Source organism: Dipteris shenzhenensis, chromosome 5, assembly GCF_047967505.1.
Source record: "Dipteris shenzhenensis isolate YYH24624 ecotype China chromosome 5, Dip_SZ_1.0, whole genome shotgun sequence".
Lineage (NCBI taxonomy): Eukaryota > Viridiplantae > Streptophyta > Polypodiopsida > Gleicheniales > Dipteridaceae > Dipteris > Dipteris shenzhenensis.
This window is the reverse complement of record NC_141600.1, coordinates 19,596,017-19,608,802: the sequence shown is the minus strand read 5'-3', so window position 1 is coordinate 19,608,802 and position 12,786 is coordinate 19,596,017. Positions and strand designations below refer to the sequence as shown.

At 38.0% G+C, this 12,786-nt stretch overlaps 1 protein-coding gene across 1 annotated transcript; it reads left to right on the top strand.

Moving 5' to 3' along the window:
- The first annotated feature begins 590 nt into the window (after window positions 1-590).
- Window positions 591-8,918, top strand: LOC147901721 (uncharacterized). Its single transcript, XM_087374359.1, has 8 exons — window positions 591-789; window positions 921-970; window positions 1,082-1,215; window positions 6,891-7,111; window positions 7,163-7,365; window positions 7,460-7,676; window positions 8,236-8,552; window positions 8,682-8,918. The coding sequence occupies exons 1-8, from the start codon at window positions 693-695 to the stop codon at window positions 8,916-8,918; spliced, it is 1,476 nt and encodes a 491-aa protein (XP_087230485.1). The 5' UTR covers window positions 591-692.
- The last annotated feature ends 3,868 nt before the right edge of the window (window positions 8,919-12,786 follow it).

The window sequence follows — 12,786 nt, the reverse complement described above, 5'->3', positions numbered from 1 at the left end:
TGTGTCATATATGTGCATTATATTGCACATTATTACGTGAGAGATGTTGCATCATATGAGCATCATATCATGTATCATACATTATTTAAAACATGAAACATCATATGTGTCATAAAACTTAAAATGTTAATGTAATACAATTTATGCATTTGGATTAAATATGTTTGTGTGTTTGACTTTATGTGTGGAGAACACTTTGATCTCTTATCAATTCAAGCAATTAATAATCACTCATACATTACTCATATGTGACTAGTTCACTAGCTTCCAATGTCAATAGGGATAGGTGGGTTGTCAGCATGTCTAAGCATAAGAAAGACAAATGGAGTTAATCCATATATATATATATATATATAGATATGGGGGCTCTCATAGAAAAAATGAAGAGCTGCTAGAAAGGTGAGGTGAGTGTTCACCTGAATGTCAAAGCTTTAGAACCCAATGCGTGGCCACTTAAACTTCAAAAGGAGAGAAGGATCTAGAACGCTATCAACGTGCTTCGATTGGACTCTCTAGGCCTTATGATAAGAACCCCTTGGAGTCTTTCAAAAGATCAACTGTACTCGAAGAGTCTCTATTCAAGGCTTCAAAAACCCATGGATAGTAAATGTACTACAAGACTTTGTTACGTCTATTTCTAAACCTTCTTTTCGTACACCTTGTTACTCCTTTCCGTTTACTGAATTCTAGCCATGGCAGCTCATGCCAGTAATTTGCGACGTAGCTTGCTCCTATTTCTCTTCATCTCCCTCCTCTCTTGCTCCTGCTTGGCGCGCCCTTCACCTCCCGGTACTTAAAAGCTCCTTCTCCGCATTGACAAAACGATATATTCCAATGCGTTGCCTCTGCCGCCGTATAGCTTCGGTTTCGTTTTGAACAGCATCGCCTAATTTCGTCTTTCTGCTTCTAAAATTTCGCAGAATTCAGAAGACTGCGTTTCTATGACCGCCAATTTCCGAACCTAAAGAAGGTGGTCGCTTGTTCGTCGATTTGTTTGCCTGTGCGCGAAACTAGTCTCTCATTGAACAAGTTTCGAACATCTAGGATTCAGCTCTAACTCCAGGGTGTTGCGATTTGGCAGGGAGCAGAAGGAAACAATCCAGTAGAAGATCCGGTATGCGTTGGGGAGGATTGCAGAATTAAGCGCTGGCAGAGGAGCCGGTTGCGCATCCAGACTATGTTTGTGCGGATATCTGCTGATTCAGCACCAAAATTGTGATTTAATCGAAACTAGTTAAATTCTTTATTAATGACTGGAATTACGTACAATATATTTAAATTTCAGATAAGAATGCCCTATAGCAAACATAATGGTAATTTTTATGGACATGGTCTAAGCAATACTCTTTGAGATTCAAAGTGAGCCTTTACGTTAAATCAATCATGAATTCTTTTTATAAAGAAACTATTGTGTAATATAGCCTAACCCCTCACATGGAGAACTCACAAACTAGATCCAAGCAGGTAGCTGTATTGATGACAGAGACTATGAAGAGCATGTTTTATTTTGATTTTTATTGTACATGTAACATTTTTCGATTTGCATTCAACACAAGTTATTTGAATTTAGCAAATACCAATTCAAATTTAACACATAGCACTTTGCTTTTATTTAGCATATAGCAAATCGGATTTGGTTAATAACTCTTTGCATTTTACGCATAACAATTTGCATTTAATCTTTACACATAGCACTTAGCACTTTGCATTTAGCAAATAACCACATATATAGTGTGGGGGCCACAGCTGTCTGATTACTGTGTTTAATGTTTGGCATGTCATCATTGAGATCTCATCAATTATTATGGTTTTTGCATTTTGCAATTCTATGTATCGTTCGTCTGACACTGGTAAAGAGGCACGAAACATATCGTGTCTCTTTGGTAGAGCAAACTGATGATGGGCAGTAGTTATTATTGGAATTGTTATAAATGGAGTTATATATCAATAAAAACATGATGCTTTTGTATCCTTTCCAACCATGTTTGCAAGATGCATTTGAGCTGTATACAAGAAGTAATTTTGTCCCTTTATCCTTTTTGTTGATTTCTCTTGATCTTGTTGAGCCAATCGGGCTTTACTTTTGAATTGATTAAAGATCTGTGAAATAGTGATCTATTATAAATTAGAATATAAACTAGTGTGAAGAAATACTACAATGCTTAATATTGAAAACGTACCTCATCTGATGTTGCCATATTTTATTGTTGGTTGTTCTTCAAATAAGTTTTTTTATAGATCCTGCATATTAGTTTGTATATCAAAAGTTTCTTTTCTCTTAAATTATGAATATTTAATAAAAGGATTTTCTATTGATTACTATTTTTTTTAAGTTCATGTAAGAATTGGAATGAAGTCAGATGGATTGATTTTATTTAAGATTCTTAAGTTCTTTCGAGTGGTTACTCGTGACAGCATGGCATATGTTAGTCCTGGTGCAAATGATTTTTGTATTACTACAAGAGCCTTTCCTTTGAGTGTGCATCCTTGTGACTTGTGTCCCGTAATTGCATATGCTAGCGTGATTGGAAAAGTTGTTTTGTGATACCATATTGAGTTTAATACCTTCCGTTTATGTTTTGATCGTCTTAGTGTGATTTTTTCATTTGTTGATAAGATCTTGTCATGAATTTTTAAAATGTTGTTTGTGTTATTATCTATTTCTAATGATATGACACTTGTAATAGCGCCATTTGTAGCTCCGATTGTGAGATCTATATTTTCTGTGATCATCACTTTCGCTCCTATTGCTATTTGTTGTATGGAGTGGAAATTTGGATCCATTATCCATTCTTTTAATTCTAAGATTTGATCTGCATTGGATGTTACAGTGACACTTTTAATCTGATGCTCTTTGAATTTCTTATGTAGTATGAGCTCATTATAGTATCGTGTCTTTTTTATATATGCACAATATAATTGTGTCCTTGTCAATGAAATCGTTTGCTTCACTATCACTTATGATTAAATTATCTAGGTAATACTGAATCTCTTCTACCATTGGTTGTCTTATTTTAATTATGTTTAAGAATTCTATGTCTGTTGGATCTTCTAGGTGACCTATTGATGTGTGAAGGAATGAAAAGGTTGCAGTTTTCCAGAAACCCGAGTTTCCAATATAGTATTTTCTACAGAATTCATTTTCTTGCACCTTGCATTTGCATATTGGAGATAACTGGGACATATCTCCGAATAAGAGCATCTTTTTATTTTCAAAAGGATGCAAGATTGTTTGCTTGCAAGTTTCGCACGGTTGTCTGATGACTGTGTTTAATATTTGGCATGTCATCATTGAGATCTCATCAAATATTATGATTTCTGCATTTTGCAATTCTATGTATCGTTCGTCTGACACTGGTAAGGAGGCACGAAACATATCGTGTCTCTTTGGTAGAGCAAACTGATGATGGACAGTAGTTGCTAATCGACTTAGTCTCATTGCAGCAGCTTCTATTATTGCTGCTAGAACAATCGATTTTCCTTGTTTTACATAATTATAAGTAATGTACTTGATCATAAATGTCTTTCATGAACCAGGAGTACCACAAATGACATGAAATCCTGTGGGTGATCCATTTATCTTTTCGTAAATTTCTTATTGTTCAGAAGAAAGAGTTGCATTTTCGAAATCCTTGAACTTGTTCATCATTTGAAGTAATTTTGTGCATGTTGTGTTATGTATATTGGTATCTTCATGAAGGTCGGTTGAAGCCATGAAGGAGTTTTGAATAACACGTAATGGGCTTTTTTGGAGTATCATGTTTGTTAGTTGTTGGCGATTTTGATTTATTAGCAAGTGCACTTTGCAATATTGATCGATAAGAGTTTCGATGTCTTCTTCTGTTTTTATGAGGTCTCGGATATGGCATTCTAAGAAGTAAGATTTTGTATGATTGTTTTCAGAAATGAGCTCATTCTCATTTCTAAAATTTACGTTCTTTAGTAAAAGGTTGTTAAAAAATCCTTCAAAATGATGAGCAGTGTGGTAATCTGTGAAACGTACGATCCGTGTTGATGGATACACATAATTTTCGAAAGAATCTACGATAGTTATGTTATCTCTCATGTTATCTTTGTTTTTTTTCTTTGACTTTTGGACATTGTATTTTTTCCAAAATTCATAGAAGGTCAAGTTCTCCATGACACGTGGACGACCGCAATATGTATCTATAGGATGCATTACAGAAACACAATGTTCACAAAGATATTTTTGGCGCATAGATGGGAGAGAGGAGTGAATGAAATGTACAGATTCGCTTCTTTGAATGGTAGATATTTGTAAGCATGACAATGCTGCCTTTGTTTGAGATGTTGGCTTTGAAAGAGTGTATGCAAATATCATTTTTAATTTAATTAGATCTAGATTATCTAGTCCTAGAAGTTTCGCATCACCAGGATTCAAGTTCATGTGTCCCATGGGTTCAGTTTTCATAGCATATTTTAGAAGGTAATATGAGAGGCCTGTGTTTGTTATTTTCTGAATATTCATATGTGCTTGCCACAAGAGTAATATTCTTACATGGTATGGAACGACATTACGATGTTCTAGTGATGGACGGAAGTACATCCATCTTTGTGTGAGAGGATCTATAGTAGGTTTAGTATCTAAATGTATTGGATATGGAAATTTGTATTTGCATTTGTGGTTTGTGGTTGAGTCAAATAGATTACATGTTGGCCTATATGTGTGGATTTGTTTTCTCTTTACCATATAGTTAAGCTTTCTTTGAATTGAATTCTCTAGCCAGTTATTAAAATCATTCATGTAAGGGATATGTGCATCTATCTGGTTTGATACAATATCTATGTCTTGTGCATCTATCCATAGCATCATGTGTGCATGCATAGATCCTCTATTTTGTACCTCATATCTTATGATGTGATGGTTGACTCTACCTAGTAGTCCTTTATCGCAGAAAATATATCTTGCTAAGAATTGTTGCAATCTAACATGGAAGAGCACAGCGCATTCAACTGGACAATCTTTCCATGTGAAGTTTTTATTGAATTATTTAGCAATGGTTTCTATTTGATCGATTTCACACCATCTTGTGGTTGATACCTCATCTGCAGTAAGTGTAAGGAATATATTGGGAAGGCCCCATGTGTCAACCATTGCCATTAGATCTTTTAAGTTTCTACAGTGCCATGAAGGAGATCCAGGAATAGAATTTGGTATCTGAAACTTAAGAATACATCTAATTATCTCTTGTTCAGATATTCTTGGATCTTGTGATCTTTGTTGGTCAATATCTCTTTGTAATATTACAGGAGTAGTGCAGTTTAAGTAGAGTTTGCTATTAAAATAGATTGACGTCTTTGGTACATCAATAACAAGTATGGTGTGTAAAGAGTGAACACGGAGAACAATGTTGATATTCTCATTTTTAAATATACATTGAAGAACATCTTGCCATCATGAGCATCATATCCGAAAGGATAGAGGAATGGGAATAATGCATACTCTTATTAATTCGTCACATTGTGACAGACCTTCCATAGATGTTATGAGCTGACGCTCAATAATTCTTGTTGAATCACGAAGTACAATTGTCCTGATTTCATGTGATGTATTTTTTTTTAATTGATGAGTTGTAGGTAGCATGTTGATTTGTTTTAGTAATGACAAGTAGTTGTCCTCATGTGTAATTTTCATAAGATCGAATGGTGAGTCAGCAGAGTATCTTTCAAGAATATCATAAATAACTGAATCTGAAGAAAGAACACTTACGAGACACTTACTCCTAGTTTTGGATGCGATCGTTCATACATTGTTAAGTATTTTTTAAATATGGGATTTGTTCTAGAGTTAAACGCTAGAACCTGTTTTGTTGTTGATAGTAAGTTTGTTGAGTTACTACAGAATCTTTGTTGGCGATTCCAACATATTAGTGGATTATCCAACATCGATCTCCATTGTAGTAGATGTAATACCTTTAGAAACATTTAGGGATATATCGATTATAGAAAGCATTTGCATTTGAAATATGTCTGCACCTAATACATTTTGTAAATAGTCTGGATCATAGGGAACCGAGTACAACTTTTTGAATGGACTATCTATGCATGCTTTACAAGCCATTTTTTATCTATGTCCTAGGCCATTTTCTACATGCAAACTTATGAACGTATTGGAGAAGTCATATGGTGTTATACTTGATTCTAGTAGTGATATTACTGATTTACCACAATATACACAATATTACATCTTTGAAATATATGGAGAAGTGATTTGGTTCCATTCTTTTAGAAATTTATTGATGAATAGCCATGAGGAGAAACTCGGTTGTAAGCGTCTTTTCTTGTTTTCTATGCTAATGCAGGAAGCACGTTCTCTCCTTTCAATAAGAGACCTTTTCATTTTTGTAAAGTAAATTATATGTTGAAGTAGAAGCACCTACTTTATTTTCTCGTTGTGAATGAGAGCATTAAAAATGACTTGAATTTCACCAATTCGAATAATATGCAAAGAAAATATCAAGGTTGTTAACACTTTATATTTTTCACTCAAAATTAATAACGTCTCGAGTTTATGTTGATACCAATTTGAATATAGCATATAGGAATTTAAATGTAGCATATAGCATTTTAAATATAGAACATGGTAAATAAATCTTTCTTTTTGCACATAGGAGTTTTGCACAGGCTTTTGTAGGGACAACGCCAACAGTGACTACGGCCAATATTTTTCATGAGATTCCAACCGGGAATTCTCGTCCCATCTCTATAGCACAGCATCGTCGATCCTTATAGGAGATTAAGATTCTACGATAGCACGTCACCTAAATGCTGCAAGATAAGATTATTTGCCATTTCAAGAGCCCATGGGCTTGTGAACCTCACTTGGTTCGGAAAGCAAACAACACATATCGTTTCTGTGTTGATTTTAGGCCTCTCAACAAGGTCATTGTCCGAGACGAGTACCCTTTACCTCGTCTTGATGATATTCTGGACTCCCTCACCCACTCCAAGTTCTTCACAACCCTCGACCTCAAGACTGGCGACTGGCAGATTCCCGTGAAGTCGAAAGACCGCATGAAGACAGCATTTCATACGCCTTTCGACCTTTACGAGTTCAATGTCATGCCTTTTGGGACAAACAATGCCCCGGGTACGTTCCAAAGACTCATGAACTTTGTTCTTCATGATTTAATTGTCGCAGGCAAAGTTTTGGTTTATCTCAACGATGTTTTAGTTCACACCACTACCCGGGATGAGCATATCGAAATCCTGCGTCACGTCCTCACTCTCCTCCAACAATTCAATTTGCGCCTCAACCCAACAAAATGCAAATGGGCCCAAACAAGGCTCAAATACTTGGGTTTCATCATTGCAGCTGAGGGCATCCGGTCGGATATCCAGAAAGTCAAAGCTATCCATCAATTCCCAGTTCCCAGCTCGGCTAGGCAGCTCGAACGTTTTCTAGGAATGACTGCCTTCAGTTCCTGATTCATACCAGAACTTTCCATCATTGCTTCACCGCTTCGCCACCTCCTGTGCAAAGACAGAAAGTTCCAATGGGACGACAAGTGCCAGAACGCGTTTCAATAGATACGAGAGATCTTCAAAGAAGATGCCCTCCTTCGACATCCTGATCTCTAATAAACCTTTCATGGTCCGTACCAACGCTTCTGAGCATGGTTTGGGTGCCGTTTTACTTGAGCGAGATGATGATGGCAATTGGCACCCAATCGTGTACCTAAGCCGAGGCCTCTCACCTCCACAATCCCGATACTCGTCCACATAATTAGAGTGCCTAGCCGTAGTATGGGCCATTTCCAAGCTCCACGCTTACCTCCATGGAGCTCGGTTCACAGTCCAGACCGACCACGCTGCTCTGACGAGCCTCATGAAGAAGAGACATCTACAATTAGGTCGCTTGGCTCGGTGGGTTTTATTTCTCCAAGGATACAAGATCGACATTGTTTATCGACCAGGGAGATACAATCAAGCAGCTGACGCTTGTCTCGTGCTCCCATTCAAAACACTCAAGTTGCTTTTCGCACTCCTCTACCCATCCCAGGAAGACCGCCTCCTTTACCCTCTACACCGGAGTTACACCTAGCTCAGCAGGATCTCCAATGCTTACGTATTCGGCAGCAGATCCAGTCAGCTAAACCCCCACTGCACCTTCGCTTGATTGATGACCTCCTGTACTACCACAAGCACCTTTTCAACCGAGGGTTTTCATTCCTTCTGTTTTTCGTGAACGATACTTGCTTTCCTTTCACGCAGGTCCGTTTGGAGGCCATCTTCGTCTACTTAAAGTTTTTACCAAGATCAAAAAATCTTTTTATTGGCCCAAAACGCGCTCTTCCATTCATAACTATATTCAGTCCTGCCCAAAATGTCAGGCTTTCAAGTCGCCTACACTCAAGCCTGCAGGAAACATGCAGCCCATCACCGTCACTCGTCCTTTCGAATTGATAGCTTATGACATTACCGACCCGTTTTCGACGTCTCAAGATGGTAATCAGTACATCATTGTATTGACCGATAATCTGACGCGTTGGGCGATTGCTAATCCACTCAAACAGGCTACTGCTTCTGAGGTTGTTGATTTCCTAATTCAACACGTAATTCTACCTCATGGTTGCCTAGAATTCGTAATGTCAGATCAAGGGAGCAATTTTAAGTCGAAGGTCCCCAAGATCGTAGCTGATCAGTTAAACATATAGCAGCAATTCGCAAGCCCTCATCATGCAGACTGCAATGGTCTCACGGAAGGGCTCAATCGCACCATAAAGTTAATGCTGGCCATGTATGCCGACGAGCAACATTGCAACTGGGATATTGCTTTACCTTTTGTAATAGCCGCCTACATCACTTCTCTGCAGGAATCGACACGAGTGAGCCCTTTTGAGGCTCTCTACGGACGACCACCAATGTTTCCCCCGGAAATCGGCTTGATCGATTGAGCTAAGATCAAGCACAAGGAGGCAGCACAATGGGCTGATTACCTTCAGCAAAAGTACTCATTTTCATTCGCCAAAATGCTGCAGATCACCTCAAGCTCGCCAAAAGTAGATCTACGACAAGCGACACCGACCCGTCCATTTCAATTCAGGCGATCTAGTCATGGTCCACTACCTGGTTCACAAGAAGGGCTTAGCTGAGAAGTTCCTCGCACATTGGATCAGTCCGTATCAAATCATCAAACCCGTGGGAAAGACAACATATGCCTTACAACGTTGCGCTCCAGACCGATGCAAAATAAACACCACGGCCCACATTTCACACATCAAATCATACCATGCTCGAACAACTCAGTTCATAGGGGGGAAGGATGCGACGACTTGGGTACCCGCAGGCAAGAAGATGGCCCTGTAAGCAATACTGATGGAAGCCGTTAAGCAAGAAGGAAGCCTCTTTGGTTCAGCCGTTTAGTTAGCTGAGGATCTTGCCATGAGATGGCCGTTGTAAGAACTGCATTTAAGGAGAAGGAATCAACTGTAGGCAGCAGCTTTTGCCCCAAACATTCTCTACCTGTGTGCCTTTCGTCTTATTGATCTCCATAGTCGTCACAATAGCAATTTGAGTTTAGCACATAGCACTTTGCATTTGGTACATAGCACTTGTCACTTGTTGGATACTTCAGCAGAGAAAGAACTTTTAATTTTGCACATAGCATTTTGAATCTAGTAGATAGCACTTTGCATTTGGTTTATAGTACTTTGCATTTAGCACACCACCACACATTTGTGTGGGGGAAGAGTTGGCACACTTCCTCTCCAAAAGTCATAAGATCAAGGAACGTGCCCTTCCTTGGGTTCATATCGATTTGTAATAGCACATAGCAATTTGCATAGAGTACATAGCGATTTGAGTTTAGCACATAGCACTTTGCATTTAGTACATAGAACTTTGCACTTGTCAGATACTTCAGCAGAATTCATCTTCTTATGGAAAAGAAGAATTTGTATTGTTTTCTTCACATTAATAAATGGGTCTTTTCTTTCAAAAAAAAGATCTCATCTCAAGTGGGAATTAAAGCACACCCTAAAGCAAAATAACTAACGGAACACGATCTAAAAGCTAGAAGAAGTCATTTCCAAAGCTATCTCAAGGAAAGTAGATTAATTACAACTGTGGGGATCTTATTTATCAAGCTATTGTGTTTTTATACATGCACCCATTTCTAAGCTAGGCTTGTCTCTCTAGTAGATGTTTGTGTGATGTCATGGTGATGGCCTCTCTGAAGCCATAAAGATTGTGGGCATTGTATTTGAGAATGCCTCAAAATCGATTCTCTGATACTTTACCACATGCAAACTTCAGCGATTCAAGGGCAGATTCTATGTCCTTGATAATCTTTCAAAATTTTGAGACATGAATCCTGCAACATACTAAATTATGGGGAAGATTATTCTTTGTCACGTTGAAAATTAGGTCCCCCGCCTTTGCGACATCCATACATAACTACCAAGATAGTAGGAAGGTTATCCATGTTTCGTTTGCTCAAGGTGTCAAGAAACACATGTATGGACGTTAAGTACCTGGCTCATTGAATGGTTTCTTCTCAAAATACATGTTACCTCCCATGTCTACTACCTTTATTACCTCCTGTTATAACTATGCTCGATTGTTACCTCCAGATGACTAGCCATCATCAGGACAAAATGAAGCATCGAACAAAAGCTAGAAAACTAGTCACCGCTTGAATATGGTGTGCTAGATATGGTGTCAATATCGAGCTCTGCATAGCTCTGCATCGAAGGAAGGTGTGTGGGTTAGTGCCTTTGAATGAAGCTTAGAGAGTTCATCCCTTGGAAACAAATCTGTTGCCCACCGCCCCATTTGATAAATGCTACACCTACAAGCTCTAGAGTGTGATGCACAAGAAGCAACCATGCCTTTAGTTCCTAGCCTGGAATCACGTATGAGCTGCTGCCCAAGCCTTTTAAACACCATAAACCAAGCTTAACTACCACACTGTGTGGATGGACATGGATACTGGGCAGTCCATCGTGCAGAGGAGACTTCTCCCGCATGTGGCCCATCAAAGGATTGCAGAGGCGCATAATTTTTTTGAACGTTTTTCGCTCGATCTATATGTTCTATAAGTTCTTTGTCAAACAGACAAGACGAAAACCAAGTGATGCAATGGATCAATGCGCCGAGCGAAATAAGATTTGAACAAATTGGAACAAATTGCTGATGAACTACGAGCAGGATTCTTCGAATAGCGAGCAATCCCGACAAGGATGTGTGAAAAACCTTGACATCTAGTGGAGCTCTCTTCTTAAATGGATTAATTCAGATGCGAGACCAAAAGAGGAGTGGATGCTTTGATCTCAAAAAGAAATAGGTATAAATCTGAAGAGCTCGACAAGTTCATCAAACAGCAAGTAAACAATCCTCTATCATGGAATAGAATGCTCCATCAAAAGACGAGAACAAGCAGCAATACCAAGGATTCTGTCAAACGGAAAAGCTCCTGTATTTGTGAAATCAGAGTGAGGAGATGAGAGCAATACCTCCCTGTTTGCTCGAGACTCCTTATCTGTATGATCCCACATTCCCGCCTCGTTCGCCACATCCATGGAAAACTCCCTTGGCAACCTCATGGAGTATTATCCTAGGTAGGTAAATCGGGAGAACTCACTCACGTTCATGAGAATATAATGGTCACAACAAATGATGTGGTGAGGAGTGAGAGGAAAGAAGATGTACTTGGATATACAGCTCGAATTGCACTATAAATTAAAATGGCATAAGAAGCTTTGCAGGTACGGCTTGAATTGCCTTGCAAATCAAAATTTGGATGGTGGGAAGAAAGAAAGGAGACACCATTCAAGAGAAGAAGTTATGTAATGTTGTGTTATTATATTAAAATCCAACGTTAAGAAGTAGACGTGTGGCTCAACGAGAAGCTAGGATTCCTTTTCATCACACAATGCTACCTACCTAAACATTCTCAAGAGCTCATGATTATCTTTAGCAAATCAAGGATCAAGATACCATGTGAGAAATACAAAGTGTTATTTCAGGACAATTTCTTTGCATCCACCACAAACATAAGCTATTGTGAAAGAAAATCTCAAGGATCAATATACCATGTGAGAAAATATTTGTAGAAATACTAGTGTTGATTCTTTTGAATCCATTATAAATACAAAAATAAGCTATCATGAAACAAAACATTATTCACCCTCAAGAAACGAGCACACTTATATCCATGTGATTGTGTTCTTCCAATCAATATATCTTTGTGCAAACCTTTTTGGATAAGCTCTAACGCATCCAACATCAATTATTATATGTGTGAATACTATAGGAGATACTCTAAGGTATAAAGATCCAAATTCTTTCGAAATAATAATAATTTTTAAACTTTTACATAATTGATTACTAATTAATACTCCTATGATCGCTCTCTTTCTCTCTCTCTCTCTCTCTCTCATTCATAAGTGATATGAGAGTGATACCCTTCTATACATCAAGTACAAGCATACTCTAAGTAGCAGTCTTCTATATATCAAGTATAGTGATAGTCTTCTATACATCAAGTATAAATATACTATAAGAGCAAATCCTATAAAATATATGCCATGGTATAAGGTGGGACTTTATTTTAATTTTTATAATTTAAAAAATCGTTATGAAATTCAGCCACAACAACACAAAGCAACTATAGACGCGCTTGATAGATGCGCAAAATAGCGGGCGTGTCTATAGGCATTGCTTGAAAAGAGAAATTACGGGCGCATTTAAAAGCGCGTTTAATAGCGCATCTATTTACGCATTTATTATCGCGTCTACTAGTGTGTCTACATTAAGAAAATA